This window comes from Amblyomma maculatum, chromosome 1, assembly GCF_055883805.1.
Source record: "Amblyomma maculatum isolate TAMU_Amacu chromosome 1, ASM5588380v1, whole genome shotgun sequence".
Taxonomy (NCBI): domain Eukaryota; kingdom Metazoa; phylum Arthropoda; class Arachnida; order Ixodida; family Ixodidae; genus Amblyomma; species Amblyomma maculatum.
This window is the reverse complement of record NC_139344.1, coordinates 349,717,189-349,738,721: the sequence shown is the minus strand read 5'-3', so window position 1 is coordinate 349,738,721 and position 21,533 is coordinate 349,717,189. Positions and strand designations below refer to the sequence as shown.

Here is a 21,533-nt window from a genome sequence, read left to right as displayed (position 1 = left end):
GTCCGTTCCGGTCACGCTCCCGTCGGCGTAGTGCATGCATGCGGTGACCGCGTGCGCCGGCCATTTGCTACGCGCCGCCGCGGGTTCGCTCATTTGGGAACGAAGAGGGGGGGAAGAGGGGGGTCGCAGGAATTAAGCACGGAAAAAAAAATCGAAGGCGAGGGGGGAGGATAGGCAGTCGGAACGCTTCTCGGACGCTTTGCCGCAAGTTGACTGCGTTATATGTGATGCTCAGCCGGAGTACCCGGGTTCGAACCCGACCTCGGCGGCTGCGTTTCGATGGAGGCGAAACGAAGAGGCGTCCGTGTGCTGTGCGATGTCAGCGCACGTTAAAGATCTCTAGGTGGTCGAAATTACTCCGTAGCCCTCCACTACGGTTCCTCTTTCTCTCTTTCCCCTTTCACTCCCTCCTTCCTCACTTCCCATTACGGCGCGGTCGAGTTGTCTACAGCAAACAAGTGAGACAGTTACCACGCCTTTCCCTTCCTATAAATCAATCAATCATCCGCAAACAAAAGGGAATACATGTAAGAAAGGCACCAGGGATCAAACTGTTTCTACAGCTTTGACTGGTTATAGTTTTACGGATGTCGGAGATAACATTACAAGAACAAACTTGATCGAGGCAGCAATGCAAACTTTGAAGCATGCCGTACAGTAAAAGTGGCTGAATGAAATCCGCTCAGTGGAAAGCTTCACTCTGGTGCAGAATATTACTATAGCGGGCCAAGGTTTTTTTTTTTTTTTTTTTTTTCGTTTCGCCTTCATATGTGGCCGCTATACGACAGAGAGCGAAGTCGCGACCTTCCGTTCGGCAGTTACTAAGTCACCTTTATGGTTAGGCCAAGCGTCACCGCAATCAAAGCGGGTTTATACACTGCAGCAATACAAGGGGAACAGACAGGAGGGCAGATTAAGCGAGGGGAAAATAATGAAAGAAGAAACGGGTCCTTCTTTTCCTCAAATATCTTTGTAACGCTGAACGTAACTTTAAACGCATGGTAAGTGTGGCAGCTGCATAGGAACGTTATGCGAGCGGCGAGGGAGTGTCTTACAGATTCATGCCACGGACACCGAATGCTTTTATTCAACGCCATGTGAAAATATTGAGCACGTCTGTTTCTCCTTCCGCAGATATCCATGCAGTTTCCTCATTAAGATAACCTTTCTGTTGCCCACTAGTGGGTAGTCCGCGCCGATCATCTGGGTTAGCCCTCGTGATGGAGCATCATCTATGGCCAAGTCCAGGTTTGACAAATACCTTGCCCGCTTTCTCTCTGTTGGAAGTTTCTCTGGGGCAGAGAGATTAGCGATAGTATAACGATAGTCTGTTCTATCAATATACTATAGCAACCACTAAATCTCCCTAGTCTGATGGTTCAATGTTTAGGAAACTCCCTCATGGAGGAATAGATTTGTAATAAAGGAACAATTACACTACAATTAAAATCTGGCCAAGCGCAGTCATATTTCCAAAAAGGAAAGTTATACATCTGTCTAATGAAAGTTTAGTAAAAAAAAAAAAAAGAAACAATTGGTCCTGGTACGCGGAGTTCGCGCCCGGGACCACCACTTCTCTGGAGCTTCGCTCTACCGAGCTATAACCAGGATGGTCAGATGCCCGGATGGTGAGAACAAATCGGCCTGGATTCAACAACTTGATGTGGAAACTATGCTGGTTCAACGTTTAAAGGGGATGCGAGATGCGAAATGGGATGCTAGATATTTTTCAAGCGTATCGTCAGAGATTTACTTTCAGAATAGGGCGCCAAAAGTTAAAAATTAGTTACAATAGATGCAAATACGCCGTTCGCGTCGAATTAGTGGAACATGGTTGTATGACGGTGAGGTACGATGTGGTTTGAATGATTTTAAGTGAACAAAATTCTGAAAACTCCATTTGACCATGGGCACACGATGTCCAGCGCATCTCCTAAGTCGCCGTGTGCGGCCATCGCTTGAAACCGCTCATGTGCGTGCGGAGCTTCTCGAGTAGCGAGAACGCGTCACCGCGCCTCTCTCCTTGCGGTGGATCCGTCCGGGGTAATTATGGTTTCGCTCAGCCGCCATCGATATGCCAGCCGCGCCACCACGATGGTCACCCGCACGGCCGCTCCCACTTCTTCAATCAGCCGAATTCCCGATGCTCAGAGAGTCAGCAGCCGCGCTCTAATCAGCTAAACAACGGACGAGAAAAAAAGAGCGTCCTTACAGCGAGACTCATCTACATGGGTATGCAATAGCGCAAAACGACGGCGACCAGGTTAGGCGTGACTCTCGAAGATCTCCTGTGCTGTCGAAACTGCCCAGAATTCATCCTCCTCATCGCTCCCGCTCAAAGAACGTCTCGCTATAGTTTCCTCGGCTGTCCTCCATCTCTCCGCCGTATACTCTCTCTCTCTCTTCCTTCATCAGGAAATAAGACTGACTGGAGGCGAGCGAGCAGCGTCAGCTCTTCTACCCTGATGCCCGGCCGTGCGCGTCCGGTCGCGTTCGGGTCTAAGCGCCCACGTTGCGTGCTCGAGAATGACAAAAATCATGGAGAAAACGTAGGAAAGGAAAACAAAAATTAGGCTTTGAACAATGAAGAAAAGAAGAGAGCAGTAGCTTCATCACAGCTTCTTTGGGGCACTCTTGAGAGCGAGCTTGGTGGAAGGAGCTTGGGAGAAGCAACGTCGGCTCTCCCAGGAAAGCGGACGATGGAAGTTTGGCGCGCACGTTGCGTAGGGGAGGAGTTGTAAAGGTATTAGAAGTCGGCGGCGCGGTCATTTTGCGGCCGCCGGTGCGTGTGTGGCGGGGCAGCGTTTAACGCGCGCGCGCGAGCGAGCTAGCGTCCACGCACGCAATACAGCCTCTCTTTATGGCCGGCTTGTTAGTGGAGGTCCGAGATGATCCCGCAGGATCGCCTTAAGTATATATCCCCCCGCCGTTGCTGCTACGTGCCCCGACGCGTCTCTCGGAACGACGTGACGCTGCGCGCAGGAAAGCCACGTGAGTACTCACGTGAATGAGACGGATCGGTCGGGCGTGAGAGGCATCGTGGTTTGAGCGCCGTTTATATCGGACGCCGAGGAAAGAAAGAAAAGAAATCGAAGCAATAGCAGGGCTGTGAGAGCGAGGATGGTGCCGACCTTCGCTGAACACGCAAAATCGTGAGGCCATTTGTAAAAATTTCGGCCGTTTCGAGGAGCGAGATTAGGGTTATGGAGGCGCGGGGGGCCGCCGCCTGTTGTTTCGAGGCCTTGGTTCTCTCTCACGACGGCACCTCCTCTTGTCAGGAGGAGCACCGCACTGGGGAGCGGGGGAAAAGGAGAGAAATATTTATGCCTGCAGTGCATGCAGCGAACGAAAGCAGGCACTGCGTGGAACTGCAAAATGGTGGTCTGTACATGAGCAGAGAATGGCGTATAGACGTTTGGGCCTATAGTGACGGTACACTCTAAACAATTTTTGTTGAAAAATACAGAAATTTTCTGGCAGCTGTCCTGCCAGAAATTTTCTGTTCTGCTATGCTTTGTTTTCAATTTTTCTGTGATTTTTCAACTGATAGAAACAACTGATAGAAAAGTTTTGTAAATTGACGAACATTTTCTGTTATACGGCGTTTTCTCTTTTATTTTTGTTTCCTTTCTCTCGCAGTTAAAACAATCATGCAAATATATTTTTTTTACTCGTATTTCATTTCACGTGTTTTTCTGCCAGTAACAATAATAAAATTGCGTTAAGCGTCAGTTTCTTCACTGAACACCATTTTTTAGGCGGAAGCCTTGCTAACTCCACCTCGTGAATACCTCTCGGTGCTGGCAATGCTCAATGGCACATATATAAACATGGCCGCTGTTACCCAGCTACCCAGCTGGGTAACAGCTGTTACCCAGCTACCAAAAAGAGGCGAGTGCAAAAATGCATAATAGATACCACTGTAACAGGGAGCCAACCTGCAACGTACCTACCTCAATGTGGTGCCGTTAGTTACCTTCTTTCGAATCGAAATTGTTACGCAGCCGATCGTCGGACAGCGCCTACGGTGTTGTCATACCATTTCGTTTTCTATTGAGCAGTTACCTACATTGCAAGTAAAAATCAGCTTGCGATAAAAAGCAAAACAGACGGCAAAATTATATTGAATTGTTTGCAAGCTTCCAATAAAGGTTTCGGCTGGAAAACAGCAAATTACGGTTTTTTTTTTCGGGAACGTATTTCGGTCATGAAGTAGAACAGATATTCTCTGCACGTGGAAAGAATTTTTTTTAATAGTACCGGTAATTTCACACACATTTTTTACAGTGTACGCTAGACAATGCATGGCCGGACTCGAGCGGCGGCGGCGTGCTGCCACCGTTGAGTCCAGCTGTGGACAGCTTCGAGTCAGATGGAAAGAAACGGGTGTAAGTAGTCTAACTATAGCCAGAGAGACTCTTCGTACGTCACAATGGCAGTGATGCCTGCATAGACAAGCCCCACGAAAACAAATTTTGCTGATGCACGCGTGAACATGGTTGGGTCTTTGTCACTGCACGCACTTGATGCTGGTTACTTTTCCTCTTATCTCCGCGTCATTTGTATTGTCAAGTGTTGCACTTAGCAACCGTCTCCGTAATCTTTGTATAATTACTTAGTCATTAACAACGCTAATTTGCCATCGAATAGCGTGCCTACGAAAATAACCGAACCGAAACTTGTAAGTGCCGAGAGGGCGAAGATCGACCAGGTTTTTGTGCACCTGTTTTGTGCACCTGTCCCCAAAATCAAACACTTAAAGAGAGAAACGTGAGTTAACATGAACGCCGGAAACTAGTTATTTATGACCTGCTACGCATTTTAGTGATGGGCGGGAATGTAATTTATTTCATGCGGCCCCTAAAACAAAAGACAGTTTCCTTTCCTGGCATGATAGCGTTTAGCAGTTTTTGCACTCTGAATCATCTATATACTACCAGTCAAATTAGAAAACCGTTTTGAAGTTTATTTAATTTCTTTACAATAAAGAAGGTGCCTTGAGATAAAAGCCGCGCAAGTTGCACCCCTGGGGCAGGTAGGTCCCCGCCGTTTGTGGCGGGGGCTAGCCTGTCACCGAATGTTTATCTGCTGTAGGCCGTCATTGCACTCGCCACCGCTTTGGTGGTGGACGACGGCTGTTGTTGCGGCGCGCGTCTTTCTCTCCCTCTTCCTTTTCTTTCTTCTCTATTTTCTCTTCTGTCTGCACGATGCAGCGGAGGTGGCTCAGGTATACGGAGCCAGTAGCAGGCCCGTGCATTTTCTTTTCCTTCTTCCTACAGCCACAACAACAACTGGGCCCAAGTTCCACTCTGGCGGTCGACAGCGGGTGTCAAATGCACTCATGTATAGCAAACCTAACAATGTCGAGCTCTCATAATATTCTCAATTTGGTGGCCCATATGGGTCTTGGAGCCAACCTTCTCAAGCGAAGCACAGCTGCAGCTTACAGAAGTGAGGGCGTGTCATACATAAATAGCCTGGCACTCGGAGCGCTTCGTCTTTCAGCAGGAAAAACAAGTTTCCGCTGACTCGCAAAGGCACCGGCACGCGTACAGCATTGTCTTCCACACTCTAGAAATAAGAACGCTAACGCCGAACAGCGGATGTTTCCGTGCCAGGAGCTGCATAATGTTACATCCTCGGCGAGAAGGCGCTTCGTTGGCCCTGCTCGTTCTGCGCGCGCTACCTAACATAACCACCGCTCGTTTTCTGACCTCCGGAAGATAAAAAAGCAAAGCAGAGGAGAGGCCAAAGGACCCGCGTCGGGAAGGCGACACATAAAGAAGAAGCGGGAAGCAAAAAGGGAGAGGGGAAGCGATGCTGCAGAAGGAATAATTTAATGGCGCTCCTCCCGGACCGGTAAAGGCGTCCCCGCGCTCGTCTTTGGAGGTGCCACGCTGTCCCCCGTCTATTATTAATGCGGGATTAATGGTAATGACACGCCGCCGGAGAGCGTCGAGCCCGGCGGTGTGTTTGTGCGCGTACTGTACGCTAGCAGGAGCATATTCTCGCGACTCACCTGCAACATGGGCACTGTGCGCCCGCACTCTGTGTGAAGGGCAAGGGGAAGTAGGAGAGGGAGGTCAAGCGCTGGCAACCCCCAGCAGCCGCGGTCGCTGCCTCGACGCCGCGAATATGTGCCCTTCTTTCGATATTGTTCGCTTCTCATACCCCCTCTCCCTCGACGTCAGCGTCTTCAGGCATCGTCCTCATGTTTTGATTTTTTCGTCTCGTTTTCACTTTGCTCTCTTCTTGTCCTTTCTTACTTGATCTCAATCTCGGGAAGGACACGCGTAGTCTCTGTTAACAGATTAAAAATGGCTACTGTTCGCCAACCTACGAATTCCGTTCTCTTCCCCTCTACCCTTCTTCCGTCACTCTTTCTCTCCCTCTTCTACAGCCCTGAGGTTATGTGCATGTTCCCTCATAGACCGGCCTTATTGGTTGCTGCGCGTCACTCTGTTCTCCCAAATAGCAGCGACTAGTACGGCACGCTCTACTGACGATGACGATCACGCTCTTTCCCCGGTCCAACGCCGCAAGCGCGCGCTCCCCCTGTTGCACGCCCCAGCAAATATCTTGAAAGGAACCAGCAAACATGTATACGGTACAAGCGTCGACCTCGCCTTCTCAGCTTCTTAATTCACACAGGTGCACAACCTTTATAATGTCCGACTCCTGCCCGCCCCGCAAGCTTCTCGCCTCTGCCGCTTGTGTACCCACCCGTAAGCGCGCGCACCATACTGTACGTGCATCGGGGCCTGGCGCCGTTCGGTTCGCTACGCCTGTGCCGGGAGCGTGAGAAAAGGTTCTGGGAAGCTACTGTGGGTGCCGGAGCTTATAAATAGCGCGCGTCAGTGCGCGTCGCGGCGCCGCTCGGACAATTTTGCGGGACCGATTGAACTGCTGCAGCCGGTGGACGATCGGGAGCTGGTTGAGGGCCGATAATTGCGGGAGGCAACGAGTTCAGCTGTTGTCGCAGTCATACTATCACGCGGAAAAAGGGTTGCTGCGAGGTGCGAAAGAGCGGCGCGGTTGTGCCTTACGGTCCGGAGGCGAATTGCTTGCTTGCTCGAGGCGGGTTTCGTGTCCTCGACAGGTATATGACTTCTGGCTGTGCCGCCGCCGCCGCCGCCGGTGCTTTTGCTGGCAATTACATGTTGTCCGGCAAGGATAATGTTTCTGCGCGCTCGAGCAAGTTGTTGCAAAGTTAGAAGGTGGATACGATAGGAAGATAGCGGCGACTGGTGTGCCGGTCGGGTAACGGGACGCCGCATAATTACGAACAAAGGAGGGGGGGGGGGGGGGGGTTCTATGCGGTTACTCTGGCCATTGGATTGCTTGGTCAATAGCTCGAGTGACTAGTTAACACTTCTAAACGAAGAAAATATCCTGGATACTTTTGTGCCAGGCGTAATATAAGGGTGACGCCTATATGACATTTTGCGCGAAATGCACTTGAAGGAGATTTTTCTTCCAAGTGGAGAAAGCGAACGCAAAACAATTTATTTCTGTCTAGTTGGTAATACTCGAAATATTTCATGACGACCAGGAAATTAAGCGATTAATGTCTCGGCTGGTGAGCACGAGGACGCGGGTTCGATCCCGGCAGCGGCGACCGTCTCTCGATGGAGGTGAAAGGCAAGACGCCTACGTACTGTGCAATTTCAGTGCATGGTAGGGACCTCGGACGTAGAAATTGATGCTTCCGCTGCGACTAGCAGCCCATGTATGAACCGATAAACCGATATTCATACGTGTCGCTTTAGAACGTTCACGTGCGGTGTGGTTATGGCACACAGCATTCCAGTTATTTTGTTCGACCACTAAATATTCTGATGGCTTACGAATAACTATTCAAGGAAGAACTGTTTACACAATGTCAAATTATTTCGGAGGTAAGTACAAGTGTGTCATTCCGAGGTTCAGTACGGAATTGTTTGATATTGCATTTGCATAGTATAGGCACCGAAGCTTGCTTTAGCGACGTCACATTGCACAAAACAGTTCGCTTCTATTAATTTGTGACATATCTCGGATTATTGTAGTATTTTTCTTTTAAGGAAACCTAGGCGTTCGTTGCCGATATGGAAAAGTAGTTTGGTCAGTTCTGAATATTTACTACATTTATTTATTTACCCACAAGGTCTGTTGGCGTTACAGAGGGCGCGGGCACGTGGGATTATTTAATAAAGCATGAAGACTGAAAAAGAATCAATTGCCACATTGCATGCAGAACGTAGGCGCATTTTTTTTAACCTTTGCTTATGTGCGCGAATGAAGAAAACAAAACACCACATGCGATCTTGCGTGATGAGGGCCATTCGCCTTTCTTTTTACCCAGTGTGCCCACGGCGTTTTGATTTCTACATCGTGGTGGTCTTATTTTGACGTTTCGGTCACTTTCAGTACTTCTCAGGCAAGATGCTTTCCAGTCTCCGATAAGAAAAACCGCGATTTAAGAAGGTGAAATGTTAAATTTTCTAATTTCTCGGCGTTGGGAAGAACGATAGAGAGAACCGGTCGCCCGAGAGAGAGCGTCGATTACTTCCTTCGCTCTCCACGGGCAAGAGGAGCACTTCCTTGTCTCCGCAGTCGTTAAACAGTGCAGCAAGCACTAGTGCAGAACTTCCCAAGAGTGTCACTGCGGCTAACCATCGGACTACGAGCGAGCCAAGCATGCTTCCCCCCAACGCACCACCGGCTCGCCTTCATGAAAAAAGGCACCCGACGCTGCTTGCTCTCGCGCAATTCCCTCGTATACCCTCGCCACCACCACGACGAGGCCTGTGTCGGGGTCGGGTCGCTAACTCTGGATCGGGCCGCCGTCCGAGGAGGGAGATGGGGAGCGGCGGGAAGGCTTCCCAAGAGGGGACGGCGATAAGGAAAGATCTACGGCGCGTCGGGACGTTAAAGAGGCTGTCGTCCGCGCCGCCAACGCAAACACGCGCGTAGCCGGCTTCGGCGCGGCTTCTTCCTCGTCGACGACACAATCGCCCCGGAACGCCTTCTTCCCTGCTCCCCGCCGCTTGATTCTCCCCTTCCCTAGCCCGGGCTCGTGTTAAACAGCGTCAACAACACTTGCTCCCGGCCGGGAAGAGAAGGAAAAACATGGGAAGAGTACTGGGAAGAAATCGCAAAGAAAAGGAACGGCTGAGGAGTAGCGGTAAGGGAGCGCAGAGACAACCCTCCGGCTGCCCCGGCGAGTTTGAATCCGCCATGGAAGGGGGGTGGTCGCGGCGACGGACGGTGCATTCAGGATCAGTACGCAGTTCTCTCTCGATCCAAGCCCAACAGAGACGAGTGAGCGATCTTGTTCGGCGCTTATTTCTTCTTTTGAGCGGCCCAGTAAGGACCATTCCAAGTCGTGTTTTCCCAAGCACGGAGGACATTGGGAGCGAGGTTCCGGCAGGCTCAGTGTGCGGAGTTTGTGCAACCCCAACACAGCCGCAGTTCGGTCAGAGTTGTTTACCCGCCCGGCACCCAGCTTCTCTGGCTTTTCTGCGGGGAGCCGCGATCGTGTAGAGCGGAAGAAGTGTGTACGTGTCTTTTTGTTGTATAGGCGCTGGTCTCGTGGCCTAAAGCCGCGGGAAACGGAGTTGTATCGTGCAGCGCACAACGGCAAGAATGAGTACGCGTGCCGTGAATGCTCGATATGCTGTCGCTTGCGGTATAGAGCGTATGTGACACGCGGCGTGACACATTTGCTGAGAAAGTAGTTCCTGTTTGGTACGTCAGCTATGTTTGGGTATTTTTATTATATTGCTGTGTCTCCATTGTCAGTAATGAAGGCAGCGGAAACTAGCTAACAAATTATGTGGAGAAATCTATTTGTGCTTGCCATAAATGCAAGGTAGCGAAGTTCCAATACGCAGAAAGAATTTCTTCTGGCTAACAAGTGACATTGAGATTTAAAAATCTCGCTTTCAGTGTTTAACACGAATAAAACCTTATAGTGACAGTAAATGGACTTAATGCATATTGTGAGGTATTGTGAGATGTGTCAGAGAAAAGCCATCTCAACCACGAGCATAAAATGATAAGCATAAATAAATAACCATGAAATTTTAGCGAGAAAATAAAAGGGGTCTCTGAATTCATCTTTACACAGTGCGTAAATCAAATCCTTCTGTCCATCCTAATAACTTTTTTTCCTTTTTTTCCCTGTGTTTGCAGGCAAGAGCTTCACAATCACCATCACCCTCAGCACGAACCCGCCTCAAGTGGCCACGTACACCAAGGCCATCAAGGTCACCGTCGACGGACCCCGGGAACCACGCAGTAAGACGCGTACGTACTTCCTCGAAAGACAGGAACCGGGGCCGATCCCACGTGACAATTTTTCGATGCGATTCCACTGCTGTTGCTGTTATTTCCATCATGACTGTACACATGACAACGCTTTATCTTCAGCTTGGATTGGACTGACGAATCACAGTACTTAACGGATTGCAGATGAATAATTTTAACGAAGAAATGAAGCAATAATTCTTTTAAAAAAATAACGTGTATTACAAGGCGACAGTCAACAAAGGTAGAGTTGAAAGATGAGTATGAATGTTCGTGGCAACTTTTTTTCCCCGCTCGGTTGTACAAGCAGTCGCGCGGTACTGAATGCGAAGTAAATGTAAAGGAATGGTTTCAGTAAATAAAAAAGGATGTTTCGCTTTAAAAACTTCTGTTTCATGAAATGGGAAGGTGCGATGCTCAAAAACCGAGCTTTGCAATAACCCCACCAGGCTCGTGGAAAAGTACTGTTTCAATTCGACCCCATTGAGTCGAATCGACTGAAAACATCTCAGAGGCTTCCTTCCGAGTATGAGTTGAATTTTGCAGCCTGTGGAATCATCGAAAGAATGTTGCTGGGATCCCGCCACTAAAGGAACACGCGCAAAGTGAGATTTCTAGCGCGAGTCAACTTTTCCGACTGGCATCCAGTAAGGAAACAGGCACCGCTATATACTACACCGAAAAGTCGTTGAAAATAACTAGAAATTAAACTGCCATGCGACTCAAACCTAAAAATGAGGCAGTTATATCTGCATCCCACGGAAGGCTAATTTGCTCCGAATCTCGCTTTTACGGTGCTGATATCCCTGCGTAACTTTGACCGCAAAGTTGGCTGAAACGAGCACGCCTTTTTAAGGCGTAAGCCCTTCTAGGCTCATGGATCAAAATCTCGTTCGCGAGAGTTGTGCGCCAGGTTTGTGTGCGAGATCTCATATTCCGCGAGATTGCGCGAGATGTGTTCTTGTCTACGTTCCTGTCATCTGCAATGCCACTCTTGAACGCGCGCCAAGGAACGCCACGAAGAAGCGATGGCGTAGCGTCCAAATTAACACTTTCCGGAGAAAGTGTGACGGAAACTGCGCCTTTCCATCCCTGTAAACCAATTATAATTATATGTAGCAATGCAACGGACATCAATAAGAAGCAAACGATAAGAGGCAAATGATAGGAGAGGAAGAGTAGGCTTTCGCCATTCTCTTCTTAAAAGACGTCTAAGAGACTAATTTTTTTTGTTCCAGTATTAGTAGAACTTCACTGCTGATTCTTGAGAAGATATATACCGAAGCAGTGCATGCCTGCAAGGAATGGGCGACAACACTGCTCATATCATGCAGTCTTTGTAAAAAGTAAACAGCGCAGACGGTTGCCTTCAAAGATGAGGCACTTATAGATAGCAATTCCCCTGGGAGTATACTCACTCACAGAGGGGTGTGGTCTCGAGTTCTATACATATATATATATATATATATATATATATATATATATATATATATATATATATATATATATATATATATATATATATATATATATATATATATATATATATATATATATATATGACAAAAATGAGACAAGCGGCGATGGTGTGGGCGGTGATAAAATGATGGCACCTCTGTGACCTCTGTTACTATATAGGAGACAGCAGGGAGGTGTAGGCGACTGGCTCGCCGCATTGGCCGGCTTTAATCAAGTGTCGCCGTGCGGCGGCCGGACTCTTTTCTGGCGTGGGGAGATTAATTAGCGGCAACTTCGCCCCCCCCCCCTCCCCCTTCCCCTTCGCTTTGTTCCTCCGCATCCTCCTCAGTATGACCGCTTTGAGCTCAGCGCCGCCCACTTCGCTGCAACGGCATTTAGTGCAGCCTCCAGAGACGACACTCGCACCGTATACGCATCTATGTGTGGTAATCTATAAATGTCGAAATGCAGGAAAGACGACAAGTCGGGCTTGCGTGGTTCGGATTTAGAATGCGCTCTCTAATAGCCTGCATTCAGTCGGAATACTTGCTTAAATACTACAAAGGTTGTGTGTCGACTTGTATAGCTAAGGACGTTTACGTTTGAGTCATGGCTCCGAAGCAGCGGTGCTTATATTTAACCACGCCGAGTCTACAACTGCGGTATCGGTTTTGTCACCAAGTGGCACCGTTGGTGTTACTTGATGTGGTCCGACTTGGCAGCCGATGTGATTTGCCTAAAATGGGGGCTTTTTTAAAGAATGAAAAAAGGGGGATTTTCAACGTTTTTGTGTTCCCGGTCCGATTTTGTTTTTCAGAGCAATTCAGAAAAAAAAAAAAAAAGAATATATGGCCAAAGACTGATCGATATGTGGACACAACGCATAACTTTATTGTTTGTCTCCAGCAGCTGCAGCTTTGGGACGCCAATTGTTGAGTATCGGGATCGAAAGTGCACTGCATTATAGTTTACGCCTTGGAACTGCGAGAGTAATAAAGCTGCGCTCGTTAAAATGGATCATTTCGCTATACCTCTCCTACCTTAATACATGAAGTATGTGTTTCGTGATCAGGTGGTAAGGGCTGGCGGCGTATACACGTTCAAAGTGAACACCCGCTTTTCGTGGCAACAGGGCACACTGACTGTTCTCCCTTATCCTCATGGGCTTCGGAGCGGAGAGACGCGACGCACAAGTGAATTAGAACAACCGAGAAGTCGCAGTTCTCTCGCATATAGAGCAAAACCGAGGCTCAGTCGAAGAGGCACGCTGCCGCTCTTAGGACGCGTGGGATCTGGTATTCGCAAATCGTCCCTCGCAGCATTCAGGCCCCGTACCACGGTGGTATTAAGTACAGCCGCACAGTAGAAACTCCAGCCGACACATACCGTGACGGCCGACACAGATTAAGAGCTGGAGTGAGCCCGCATCTCACCACACTCTTGGGCGCCGTATAGAAGAAGCCCATTGCCGATGTCTCCTTCCTCGTGGTGTTCCTCCCATTAGGTTCTCATCGTTCAAGGAGTAGATGCGGCGGCAGAAGCAGTGGGACACGCGCTGCAACCCATTCTGGGGCGGTGGAGGAGGTGATTTGGGCTGCCCGCAGCTCCGTCCTGCCAGATCACGGTCTGCCTTCGCGTACCTCTCTTGAGAAGCCCACGTTGGTGTTGGGAGAGACCTGGTGCGTCCGCTTCTTTGCCGCGCGTTAGTCGCGGTCGTGACGGTGTGCTTAAGAGACAAGGCGGGCGGCAGCGGCGCGCCAACTCTGTCATTCTCGGGGATCGGGAACGAGGTTCTGGAATTACGCTCGCGGGCATCCTGGTCGCAAGGGGACGCCGGCCAACACCCAGACGTTTTTTTTTTTTCTTTCTTTAATGTGAGCCGGTATGATCCGTCGCTTGCATGCAGCCTCCTAAGCCTTAATTGTTACATTGTAGTTCGCCGCTCATTCGTGAAAGAACCAGAGAAAGCCCTCGATCGTCAGTACCTATTTTTTTTTTCTCTTTTTTCCGTGCTCGAGTCTTTTCTCCCATTTTCTTCTCTTATGGTCGGACTTGCACTAACATTGCTTCAAGTATTTAGCTAAATAAAAAATACTGGGTTCACTTAAGGCTCCGCCGTGAAGGTTTAATAGCTCCGGACTGCCAGCTAGCTCCCTTTGCAGATCCTGGTTCGAAATCTTGTATGGACTGTGATACTAGCTTAACAAGAATCCCTCAATTTGTGTCCCTGTTATCTCACACATAGTAATTAGCATACAGTTGTATAAGATAACACATTATGTGAAAGATCAACTGACATCTAGGTCAAGACCTAAGAACTTGCCTGCGTGACTTATGGGTAGTGTTTCTTACTCGAGATCCGAGAGTCCTGAAAGCGCTCAGCACGACCCTATATGATCGAACCCGCGTCCTTGGGATCTGCAGACGATCGCCCTTACTACTGAGGACTCTTACTTGCCGCAGTTGGCGCATTGTCGTACAACGGTGGTAAAACCACGCTGATTCAGCCGAGCGCTGCAACCACTAAGACACTGCGGCGAGTACCTGTGAAATGTGAGCGGGCGTGACGACCCTTCGAAACAGTGAGGCCGCGGCATCGTGGTTTAGTTGGTTCAATCGAACAGTGAGACCGAACAAAGGCTGGCCGAACAAGGGCTGACCAAAATAGGGTTGAGGGCCGGGGAGCCCCAGTTCACTGGCAGGCGTCCATATTCTTCACCTCGTTCTCCCTGGATCCATGACATACTGAGAATATCCTTACCAACTGAAGGCTCCTGTATGCCTACGGAAGCAGGTATGACCATTGGAAGTATCCCTTAACTCTTTGCCTGTCGTCTGCCGTCATTTCAAGAACGGCCCCCGAAATTACCAAGCCAGCTGCTATCAGCGATTGTATGCACAAGAAGGCTCACCAGACATCTCCCGTTTTTATGGCGAAAACAATACTGCTCGCAGTTTGAGCCATCAGCGTGGCCCGGCGGTGACCACAAAGTTGGCAGGAACTGCCAACTTGGATCTCTTAATTGTTTCACATGGGACGGTTATGTCAGAATCAGCCTGCCAGAACTCTGGCATTCACGTTACTCCTAGAGCCCTATAAGGCACGCTGATACGGCTTGGTTAAAGAGGGGCTTTATATGTGGGCTGGCAGGAGCTGCCAACTTGGGTCTCGTTTCACATGGGACGCTTATGTTAGAATCAGCCTGCTAGGACCTTGGCATTTCGTTACCCCTCTAGGCCACTAAGGCAGATTTATACGGCTTGGTTAAAGCGGGGCTTAATGTGTAGGCTGGAGAAGAAGAAGAAGAAGAAGAAGAAGAAGAAGAAGAAGAAGAAGAAGAAGAAGAAGAAGAAGAAGAAGAAGAAGAAGAAGAAGAAGAAGAAGAAGAAGAAGAAGAAGAAGAAGAAGAAGAAGAAGAAGAATGCTCGGTCACCCGCAGCTATTGCTTTCGCTCAATATTCGGTTCAGCAGCGTTAAACTCTTCTAATTTTAATTACAGCCGACAGAAAAAGTAAAAGCGGAATCCCTTCTCAGTTCCACGGATCTCAATCGCATTCTTGTTATACTGCTAGCTCGTATCCTCGTGACGTTAATAGCCGCGACCACCGTCACTGCTCCGCTTTCCGCCCCGTGCAGCATAAAAGCGCGTTGGGCGCTGATCTCGGCAAGCCCGATATCGGCCGCAGCTTTGGGCCATCTACAGCGAGGCCGCGGCGAAACAGTAGCCATACCGCGATATGGCGCGCCGACAGAGGCAGCCAGGTTGGTTCGCGCATATATGCGTCACGGTGCAGCCGGTCGGCCCGCTGGCTGGACTCGAGCATTAATCACGCGTTGTTTAAAGCCGCGCTGGCGGAAAGGCGCAGCCCGCTGGCGGAGGAGGCGGCATGGGAGGCTTTTCTGCTGCTCGTGCCTCGCAGGCATGCCTATATGCCTGGTCGCGACGCGGGTCTGCATGGCGGCCGGTGTGTATACCGTCGCGTATGCACGTGGTCGTGCTCCTATGGGAACCGACGCTCGGGGCGGCCCGCTTTGCCTTAATGGGAAGTGACCGGTGAGTTATGTGTGGTCGGTCTTGGGCTGCCGTCGTTCTCACGCCGCGTTGCGTCGTACCGAACGCGGAGCGCTGCGCCTTGCTCCCGTTTATACGGAGAGAGCGGGCCGACGAGTCCCTATAAGCGCGGTCGCTTGCTTGCCCTGGGTGCATGCCGTAGTCAATACCGCGACGGGCTAATTCGGGGAAAAGTAAAAGAAAAATCAGGAAAACCGGTCTAAAAGGAGATTCTATGCTTGTCCGACACCGTGGCCCTCTTGACAGGTTCCTGCTTAAAGCCCGTCGTACCTTGCGCGATATGCCCCAAACGCCTTGTACGACGTTGTTGTCCGGCGCAAGAAAGGAGGTTTTGAGAGAGAGTTAGAGAGAGAGAGAGAAAGAGAGTTACAGAGGCGGAGCTTGGAAAAAAAAAAATGCGACGCGGCGTGTAGTCGTCTTCGTCGCATGTATCGGATGCACGTTTACGCCGATTATTGATGCCTGATCCCGAAAGGAAGCGGCAGAGGGGCCTTAATCTGTGCAGCCACTTTGGCTGAAGCGGGGCGTCGCCACGATTTTCGCGGCACTCGCAGCGCGGGACGGTCGGCAGACAAGGGCGTGAGAACCGCTAATTGATTTACGACAAAACGTCGCCACAAGCCGTCGGAAAGGCTTGACCTTGATACTTACGCGTGATAATGCTAGTCCTTTCCTTGTTTTTTTTTTTCTTTTTCTCTTCGTTTTTGAATGCGTCTGGGAAGATTGTTGAAACCTTGCGTAACAACGTACACAAGTGAGTCCCATGCAAAGTAATTGGCGGCGCAGCGCCTTAATATACACGTTGCATCTCCTGGGATGTTGCGAAAGGCGAGTGCGGATGACACACGGTTCGAGCTTCTTGCAAGCGGCGTGATGTTTTAGAAGGTGCAACTCGACTACTGCGCTAAACAAAAAATTGGATGCGGGATCGAATCTCAGCCGCGGCGGCCGCGTTTCGATGGAGGCGAAAAGCATGGCGTCCGTGTGCTGTGCGATGTCAGTGAACGTTAAAGAACCCCAGGTGGTCGAAAATTCCGGAGTCCTCCACTACGGCGTCTCTCATAGCCTGAGTCGCTATGGGACGCTAAACCCCACAAACCAAACCAAACTATATATAATTATTATGCACAAGCTGATGGGAATGGGCTAAGCAATTCCGATGTATGGCAAATCATGGGGGTGCGTATCTGAAAATAAATAACAAAAGTGCCAGCCCTCCGAGAGAGAATCGTCGGGTATTATTGGCAGTTTGGTACAGTTACATAGTATGCAAAAAGAAAGAAAGAACGCTCAATAACAATTTTTGAGAACTTGACCAAAATTTCTGGTTTCCGTGGCATCGGCTAACAGGTGTCGTAGTTCCTGACCGAGCACTTCTGTCAGATTTTTTTTTTTTTATGCATGATGGTTTCGGAATCCTCTAGCACACTGCTCGCGTGTATCTCGGCTAGAAACGTTTGGCAAGGAAGAATCAATAATTATTTAGAGGAAGCTTTGAAATTTTCATCCTTTGATTTCAATATTCATCTAGATACTTTCGTTCCATATATGCTTCATTCACGTTTGTTTGCACCATGTTTGCAAAAGAAATAAATAAGGCTTTCAGGGATTAACGTCCCAAAGCGACTCAGCTAGTTATAAGGGACTCCGTATAGTGGAAATCTCTGGGAATATAGACCCCTCCTCTCCCAGATTTCATTTGAAGCAAGGAAAACTAACGAATAAGGTAACAGGCGGCAAAAGCACGGATGAGGGCACCAAAAGAGGAAAGTCGTCGACTTGTTTAAAACTACACAAACATTACATACAATCACAACCCAGAAAGTGAAAAGCGAGCGACGCGCCAGTGCGCCACAAAAAATCGAAGGCGGACACTTCAAAACGACCGCGCTCGCGAACGATGGCGCCACAGCGGCCACCAAGTGCTTTTCTTTTCCTTCTAACACTTGTTTTTTTCTTCGTTGCCTCAAGCTGAACATGACTTCGGCGGCCGAAGGTTCAACAGTTTTAAGGGGTAATTGCAGTGCGCCAACTTACTCGGCTACCCGTTGCCCATGCTTGACGCCGAGGAAGAACTTTACTTCGGAGGCAATTCTTTCTTTTTTCTTCATCGGGACAGGATCATGAGTGAATATGGATATGGTTCCACGCCTTCGCGACCTCGCCCTTTCGCTTCTGCCGCTCCTAGTCTCGCAAGCTACACCGAATAAGCGAACGGCGTAAACTACGCGACCAGCGCCCTCTTTGGCTCCGGGGCAAGCGTGAGCGCTTAGAGCACGAAGCCAGTCCTGCCGAATAAAACTACGAGGACGACACACACACGTACACCGGTTTGGATGGCGTAGAGAAATAAAAAAAGGGAAAGGAGACAAGAAGTCGTAAAAAACTTGCAGCGGCGGTGGCGGCTTCTGGTGGCTGTGTGGTACGGGCGTCCGCGTATATGTATTTATAATGCAGGCTGGCGATGGGCGCGTATGAGCGACCGTCTCCACAAGGTGAGTTCGAAACCGATCGCACTTGACACAGTAATGGGCGGGGAAAGGAGGGCTCGTAGAGAGGAGGCCGCATCTGCCTAAGTGTACGTTCGAAAGCGCGTTCCAAAAAGAAAGAAAGAAAAAAATTCAGCGCTAAGGCCAGCTGACGATACCAAACATAAATGCACACATACATCTCGGCCGAAGCTGGCTTATACTATCAAAGAGGAAATACATATCTCTCATCCGGCCGCGCAGGTTGTATCGAGAGTGCGTATTGCGGGTGCTGCTCGTTGGAAGAGGCTGATAATCGGCGGCATCTCCTCGTTGGTGTTAAGTGGTGGCCGGCACGGCCACGGCCCTGGGTTGGGCACGGCCTGCTCCCCCCCCCCCCCCCCCCCTTCATCTTGGCCACTATACCTTGGCGGGCAGGGCGGTCCTTGCCTCTCCCCCCCCCCCCCCCCCCCACTTCCCCCTCCTTCTGTGTCTGCACAACACGCCGCTAGATGTCCCCGCTCCGCAGACGGAGAAACACCGGCAGCAGCAACAGCCATAAATTGTGCGCGCTGCCTCGCTACATGGCTTGGGGACGCATATGGATTTCGACATGGCCAATTACGCGGTGCTCGCAACGCGCTCTGCTGCCCCTGCTCCTCGTCTTGCCCTGTGGTAGCTACGCGCCGCCCAGATCTCCGGCCTCCAAGGCTGCCCGAAGAAGAAGAAAAAAAAAAGGAAGACAGAAACAGGAAACGAACAAAAAGACTTTTGCGTCGCATTCGCGCATGTGCGCATGTTCGAGAAGCATAACGTGGGGCTACCTCTAAACTACCCAGCTGCGAGTGGAATAGGTAGTCCCACCTCTGTGCACGTCTGTGTGTACACCGACTTGGGTTTTTTGTTTTGTTTTTCGAGGTGTGTTTTTTAATCGTAATTCTTCTGCAAGGAGATTGGGCGACTTGGTGTTGCTGTGTGCTTGGTCCTCTCCCATGGACAGCACATGCCCCCTCTCCGGTCCCCCGCAGCCGGTTGCGGTCCCACCCCTATTTTTCTCCTGTTCCTCCTCCTCGCTGGCTGCGACACCATCCGATATTAGCGACCGGCATTTAGAGAAAAACGTTCCCGACTGTGTCATTGCGATCGAGTTGGCATCGGCCGAAACTCTTTTGCGAATGAGGCAATTGCGGAACTGCGGTGTGTCCGGCCAGTCGCAGATTGCATACGAGCTGGCCAGCACCTCCTGAAGAGGTAGCATTTCTTGCCTTCGGGGCGCTGCGAAGGCCTTGTATGTAGAAAAGGTCCGACTGCGAGGCGGAAATGTTTGGTGCTCCATGCGTAACAATCATCACGTCGCTGCTGCGCACGGCGCGGTGTTGGTGTTGTTATTGAATTTTAGTGATGACCTCATCGGGCCTGTACACCACGAACACCTCTGATTTCCGCATCACATAATTGAACCGGCCAGCTACATTGGAGCCGTTGGACGATATAATGACGCGATTGCTTTTGCACATATCGATTTGTCACATCTACTGCGTTCGCGAAGCTTTTATTTTTTTTTTCGGCAAGAGCATTTATCTGGACATTCTGGTTTATAATCTGGTGGTGCCTTTTGCCGTCGATTTTTTCAACATATAAGACCGAACATTCGTTAACTGCATGGTTAGCTTGACTAGAGCCGCTTAAAGCGCGCTGCATTTGTTCTTTTTTTTTTTTTGTCTCTTTGTTTGCCGAAGCCTTACACTGCTGTGACAGGACAGATTACGACAGCAGTGACAACGGCAGATATTATTGCTTATCTGTTACGTGCCGGCGGTCGGGTTCGGACCCGGGTACTCCGGCACAGCAGTCGTTGGTTAAGATGCCCGACTACTGTCCGGAGACACCCGAGTTCGAACCCGACCGCCGGCGGCTGCGTTTCGATGGAGACGAAACAGAGAGGCGTCTGTGTGCTGTGCGATGTCAGTGCACGTTAAAGATCCCCAGGTGGTCGAAATTTTCGGAGCATTCTACTACGGCGTTTCTCATAATCTGAGTTGCTTTGGGACATTCCCATAAACAAAACCACTCAAAGCACATGTGCCGGTCTATGTGGCTTTTACGTTAAAGCTTGGACCAACAATCTTGCTATGTAGTCTTATTTCATATAAGTAATACAAGTATGACGAGATGTTGACGAGACGAATGGATCAGTGAAAATCAAATCCCGTTCAATGTGTACCGGATGAATGCCAAAAAGATACATGATAAACATTTAGCTCATGCTGCAACACAGTAGAAACGAAAGGTTGTCCTCATGTTCAGATGTCGGGGAACATGAAGAAAATTTAAACAAACACAGCTCTCCAAGCCGGAATCAACACTGTGACGAGCACCGTTCCAGACGATCACTACTGCAGTTCAGAAGTTAGTTTTCTATGGTAGGCTACCGCGATGGAGGAGCCTATAGCTGAGTCGTCGACATCCGAAAGAGCCAGCCAGCACGAGGCTGTTAGGTATAGAGCGACGACACTACAGCATGCGTCGAGCACGGTGGCGCCCTCACGCAAACGACCGCGGAGCTTGCGTGTAATTGTCGTGGTATGGAAAACGAAGATGGCCTGCCATAACAGAAACTGAAATATCGACAATTAGGCGGCACGACATACATTAACCGCCTTGTCGATAGCGAATGAAAACCGCACGTATACGCTAACGAACGCATGGTCGCCCCGCGGTATCCGTTAATTCGCCGCAGAAGCGGAGAAGCCAAGACGCGAATTAGTGAATTAACTCCGAGGCCAGACCGGAAAAACCTGCGGGAGGCCTTCTCCAACGGAGTCGCCGTCGCGAGAACATGCTGCCGCGGCCGCAGATTTCTGTATGAAGACGTCCCCCAAGTCGATTAGCAGTCCGCTGAAAGGAACACTGGAGAGACGCTCCCGCAGGTCATGTTTATTCACCCCAACACGGAGCGCACCGCAGGATGGAGGTAGTGGCCTCCAGCGCGTGTGTGCGACGCGGTGTCAGCGGGGATGCCAGCTCGGCTCATGCGCGGAGGTCCAGGAGTAGCGCCTGTTGAGAACACATCGGCAAAACAAGCACAAAGAAAACAAGGTACGCTGTGTAGGAAGAACTCGTCAGATGAGCCGTTGCTGCTGCTACACTTGCTGCTACTACTTTCGCTGCTAATTTCCGGAGCCCTGCGAAAGCGGAGGCGAAGAGAAAGGAGAGGAGGATATACTAAAAGGGGAGAGAATGC

At 49.9% G+C, this 21,533-nt stretch overlaps 1 protein-coding gene across 2 annotated transcripts in view; it reads left to right on the top strand.

Moving 5' to 3' along the window:
• Nucleotides 1-21,533, top strand: part of LOC146207730 (uncharacterized) — a 139,608-nt gene that overhangs the window by 65,793 nt on the left and 52,282 nt on the right. Inside the window, exon 2 of one of the 2 annotated variants that reach the window (XM_084590101.1) lies at nt 10,177-10,281. In XM_084590101.1, coding sequence (XP_084446227.1) covers nt 10,177-10,281 — 105 coding nt within the window. Of the gene's footprint in view, nt 1-10,176; nt 10,291-21,533 lie in introns of both variants that reach the window. The other variant, XM_084590092.1, reaches the window with a different exon arrangement.